The sequence below is a fragment of the Microtus ochrogaster genome, assembly GCF_000317375.1.
Source record: "Microtus ochrogaster isolate Prairie Vole_2 chromosome 14 unlocalized genomic scaffold, MicOch1.0 chr14_random_1, whole genome shotgun sequence".
Taxonomy (NCBI): domain Eukaryota; kingdom Metazoa; phylum Chordata; class Mammalia; order Rodentia; family Cricetidae; genus Microtus; species Microtus ochrogaster.
Genome location: NW_004949096.1, coordinates 8,315,551 through 8,321,077, shown reverse-complemented (window position 1 = coordinate 8,321,077; position 5,527 = coordinate 8,315,551). Strand labels below are relative to the sequence as shown.

Below are 5,527 nucleotides of genomic sequence, written 5' to 3'. Positions count from 1 at the left end.
ACACACACACACACACCCATACACACCCACACACATATATACACACATAAACATACACACACACCCCCACCCCCACCCATACACACCCACACACATATATACACACATAAACATACACATACACACACACATACGCATATACACACACATAAACATACACGCACACGAAGTGAAGAACCATGTTGTCAACCCAAGCCAACTTTGGCCATCTCCAACTGTTCACTAGTCATTCACTCATTAATTCAAACATAATTTTGTTCAGCACTAAAATGGGTTCTGGGAATTTAATGCAGATCAAGATATATCCCTTTGCTTGAGTCTGCAATAGGAGAATAGCAATAAGCAGGTAACATTAGGTATGGAGCGTACAATAATAAGAATAAGTCAGATGAAATTATGGGAAAGCAGAATAATAAGAATTCACAATCTGAAAGTACTTACTATTATGTGTCAAACACTTTACACATGGTAATGTATTTTTAAACAATTCTGAGAGGTAGATACCATTTAATCACATTTTGACAGGTGAGGGCATTAAGGCAGGGCTTAGGTCTGTGTTTTGATAAATAGAAGGAATTATTTCTACCTTTTCTCACGCCCCCTCAACCCTTCAAGAGACCTTGCTTTTGAGGCAAACCACATCTGAACAACACTCAGCTCTTTTTAATGTGCTTCGCCTGTTGGGGTTGCCTGCCTGACCTTTCTAGGGCAAGACTGTAGCTAGTTATCAGGACTGATTTCATTCTGTAATTTTGTTATAGAAGTGCATGACATAGATGAATATTTAATAGAAAGGTATTTACTATTTGTAAATAAAAATGAATTATTAAGACAAAATGCATAATATATAGAAGAAGCCTAATTTTGTGTGTGCATAAGTATTCAGGTATATGTATGCCCATATATACATATACGTTTATGTGTTCAAAGGCCAGAGGACAACACTGGCTGTCATTCCTCAGATATGACCCATCTTGGTTTTTGAGACATTGTCTCTCAGTGGTCTGGAACTTGCCAAATACTGTAGCATGAATTCAAATTGGTCTTAACAGTAAAAACCCAGAGTCAGATAGAGGGGTAAATGCTGAAAGATCAGAGAGACAAAGGAGAAAACCACAGCTGCTTCTTACCTCACCAACTCGTCAGCCTGAAAGGGGAGCGAGCTCCTGTCTCCTCCTGCCTTATAGTCCTCTTTCTGCCCAGTTATAGCACTTCCTGTTTCTTCGTCCCTAGTGCTGGGATTATAGGTGTGTTCCACCAATGCCTGGCCTCCATGGTTAGCTAGTGGCCAGCTCTGATGTCCACGCAAGCTTTATTTGTTAGAGCACAAACAAAATATCACTACAAAATAGTTTAGGTGCACTGGCCAGTGAGCCCCAGGTATCTGCTTGTCTGCGCCTCCACCTCCACGAAACTGGGTTACAACTTCACACCATAATACCCAGATTTTTTTTTAACCTGGGTTTTGGGATTGAATTTGGGCCTGGATTATATTCCCAGCCACCAGGTTAAGAGTGTTAACAGAATTTTCCAGATGATACCATTTTGGGTGTTCTTGTTTTCTTTTCTTTAAATAAATTCTTTTGTTCATCTGAATCTTCTATTATTTGATAAACATGAAATAAATTTGCAAGAAGCAAAAGCTAGTACCACACTAGCTGATTCATTCCTGCACTACAAGCTGTTTTGTATTTCTTTCTATAAAACAACAACCGCTAATCAGGAAGATGCTCAAATCCCCTTCCTTCCACACTCCTTGCCTGAACCCCAGTAATTCGCCTGTTTCTTGGGAGGAGCAGGTTCACCTAAGATCTTCGGCATCTTTCCAGGTTCAGATGCTCCAGACAGAGATGGAGCTACGGGAATGGGGGAGGGGATATATGTGTGTGTGTGTGTGTGTGTGTATATATATATATATATATATATATATAGAGAGAGAGAGAGAGAGAGAGAGAGAGAGAGAGAGAGAGAGAGAGAGAGTTTGCTTCCCGAGAAGCCTCAGAATCTGCAGCAGATGTGTAGACTATAGACTAATATTATGGGATGTTTCAGGTTGTACCATCTTTGAAAATTGCAAGAGCTGCCGGAATGGCTCGTGGGGCGGAACTCTGGACGACTTCTACGTGAAGGGGTTCTACTGTGCGGAGTGCAGAGCAGGCTGGTACGGAGGAGACTGCATGCGTAAGTAGACACCCTGCACACCCTACACACACTCAGTGACTCCGGCTTTGCCTGGTCCAGCTTGCAACACAATCTAAGTTTATCTTGGTGGACTCTGAGTTTGGAAAGCTTGTAGCCAGAGGGCTTTGTAGGTAGGACTGTCAAATCAAAGATGTGTTTTCATCTATGAAGGATTGATAGTGGACGTGCACTTGGGATTGTTGTTTCCAGAAGCTTCCTTATCTCATCTTCAAGTTCACCTTTTGCTCAAGTGAAGCCAAATTGTTCCATGCACTACACTCCCGGTGTCCATGTCAGGAGAACTTGAGAGATGGCTTTGGTCAGGAGTCAGCAAAGTAGGCTCCAATTTTGATGTCTGTAGTGCATTTAAAATCGGAATTTCTTTGATAAATTTCTTAACTTCCGGGTTAAATTCTTGAAACCACAGCAAACTGCCAGCACGCCACTCTATCCAGGAAGGGAATTTCTGAAAAGTACTTGATCTGGGAGGATTAGTCTTTGTAATTCTTCTCTGAGCTTGAAAGATGTTTGGAAGTAGAAGAGAAAGCTAGCACCCCTCTCAGAACAGGAAAGACCTCCTGGCTGGCCCCAGGACGGCTGGCCTTGAGGTCCTCTGAGAGCCTGCAGCCACAGCAATACCCATGCTGTGTGATTTCAGCAGCTCGGCTTTGTTTGTTCTTTAGCGGAATCAGAAGCAGTTAGGACGATCAGCTTCAGTTCTATGAACAGCATTCCCAGTTTACAAAGATGTCTTGGAGTGATGTTGACCCGACCATTGGTCCCAATGTGAGGCCAAAGAGTTGTAGTTGGAGACTCGAATATAACCAGGGGAGGACCCGGGTTTTTTTGTAGTCCAGTGTGAATGTAACAGCTCTAGGAGGTGGGTGCATTTTAAGGTGCTGGTGTCTACTGAAGCTTCCATGCCACTTTAATTGGGTGCTAGGAAAATGAATTTTGGGACATGTACATTTTTTTTCCAGGTAGGTCAGCTGTAGGATATAGCTCACTCTTCACCTTTGCAGCTGTTCTATGAGATAGTGTGGGAGGACAATGACCAGGATACAAAGTCTACAACGACACAGACCTGGCTAAAGCAATGACTGCCTGTAACTCCATATGGCTTTGGGCAAGTCATTTAGCCTCGATGACAGTTGCTGTCTTTTCTTTAAAATAGGGAAGAATGCTGCTTACCTTATAGAGCCGATTAATTCAGTGCTTTGCTTAGAGATAGTGAAAGTCCAGTGCCATATACAAATATGATATTCTGAATGTTTTCCATATACCTCTATTTAATAAGATAGCAAGAAGTCCTAATACTAAACTACTTTCAGTAACAAATTAGGAAAAATCCTGGAAAGGCAGCTCAGTCAGGAAAGTGCTTGTCATATAAGCATTAGGACTCGGGTTTGATCTCTAACACCTGTATAAAAAGCCAGGCATGGTGCTATCTCGCCAAGGATGAGATAGGAATACAATGAGATATGGACTCGGATTAAACTAAGTGTTCTGAGAACACAGTTAGGTGAACAATTATTACAGATGTAAAAAGTCATGTAGGAATCTTTTTGAAATTATGATCTAATTATAATATTTCTCCTTTCTCCTTTTTCTCTTCAAACCCTCTCACACACCCCTCCCTGCTCTTCTTCAAATCTGTGGCCTCTTTTTTTTTTTTTTAAAAAAAAACCTAATTATTATTGCATACAGATATGTATCTGTGTCTATATTCTTTCTGTTCAGCCTGCATAATGTTATTGTTTGTATGTTTTCAGGGCTGACCATTTGGCGTTAGACAATCAGTTGGTGCACCCTTCCCCAGGGAACCTGCCTCTCCAGCGCCCAGCTTTCTTCAGTTGTCTACAGCTCTTTGTGTATGGTTGGGGCTTCGTGGGCTTTTCTCTGTCCTTTTTTGTGTTCCTTGGTGTTGTCCTTGTTTAGCTCGGGGTCGAGCAGTCATGTTGGTGAGACTTGGTGGATGTATCATCTGGCATTACTGGGAGACACAGTTTTGGATCAAACTCTTGATCCTTTTTTTGGCTTTTACAATCTTGTGTGGCCCTGCAGAGTGCACTGAGATGCCATTTCCCCCCTCTTCCATAATGTTCCTGAGCTTTAGGAGTAGGAGCACTCTGTAGATTTATCTGTTGGAAGTGAGCCCGACACTTCTGCATTCTGATTGGGTATGTCTCTGTGTAGTGACATCTGTCTGCTGCAAAGGTAGGGAGCTTTTCTGACAGGCGATGGTTGAGTGCTGGCTTCACTTGGGGGCTACAAAGAACAGAGGGAATGGGAGGGTCGGGGTTTAAACTGCAGTGTGTCTTCAGGCAGGGGATGTCAGATGTGGCTGGGTTAGTGTGATGGTCCTGGGGAGTGACAGGAAAGGTAGGTGAGACCAGGCTCTAGAGATCTGCGTGTGCCAGAGCTCGGATTTTGATGGTTTGGAGGAGGATTCTTGGTGTGTATTGATAGTCTGATAGGTATATTAATCTCCTTTCTGTTGCTATGAAAAACACCATAACCAAAATCTACTTTGTGAAAGTGGGGAAGGGCTTGGACTCATCATGAGGGAAGCCAAGGCAGGAACTAAAGCGGGACCGTGGAAGAATGCTGCTTACTGGCTTGCTGTCCCTGGGTACTCAGCTGCCTTCCTCTACATCCCAGGTTCACCTGCCACCGACAATGGGCTCAGCTTTCCCTCATCAGTAAGAAATCAAGAATTTTCCCCACGGATAGGTCCACAGGCCAGTTTGATGGAGGCAGTTCCTCAACCGACATTCCCTCTTCCCAAGTGACTTCTGATTGTGTCAAGCTGATAAAAACTAACCCACATAGCCAGAAAAGTGACATCTGAGAGGTAATTCCAGCAGCATATCGAGGGCCCATTGGAGCAGAGTTAGCACCGTGGGCATCGGTTGTAGTTAGGAATTCTAATTTAGTGATTCTGGTGGGGAGGAAAAAGCAAGTCGTGAGAAGGAAGGGCTTGAATGTGTCACTCACTGGCACATTAGAAGATTGGTGAGGAGCCTCAAGTTTGATCCCCACTCTGAGCAGCTGCAGCAGGGGGTATTGGTGAGCTGGCGCTAAGCTTGAGGTCAGTGGAAGCTTGCGCATCAGTAAGAGACTGTATGGGTAATAGGTTTCTGGAACTCAAAGTACTCCAGATGTGTGAGCCATTCCATACAGGTGTTAGCATTTACCTGCGCTCATGCACTGAGGCACAACTGGTCTCTACCTTTCAATAGGGACCTGCTGTATTATATTGCTCAGGCTGGGCTCTAACAACAGATTCTGTTGCTTCAGCCTCTCTCTCTCTCTCTCTCTCTCTCTCTCTCTCTCTCTCTCTCTC

General features: G+C 43.5%; 1 protein-coding gene across 1 annotated transcript in view; it reads left to right on the top strand.

Moving 5' to 3' along the window:
- Pamr1 (peptidase domain containing associated with muscle regeneration 1) overlaps positions 1-5,527 on the top strand; it is a 92,138-nt gene that overhangs the window by 36,655 nt on the left and 49,956 nt on the right. Inside the window, exon 3 of the mRNA XM_013352566.2 lies at positions 2,053-2,181. Coding sequence (XP_013208020.2) covers positions 2,053-2,181 — 129 coding nt within the window. The remainder of the gene's footprint in view (positions 1-2,052; positions 2,182-5,527) is intronic.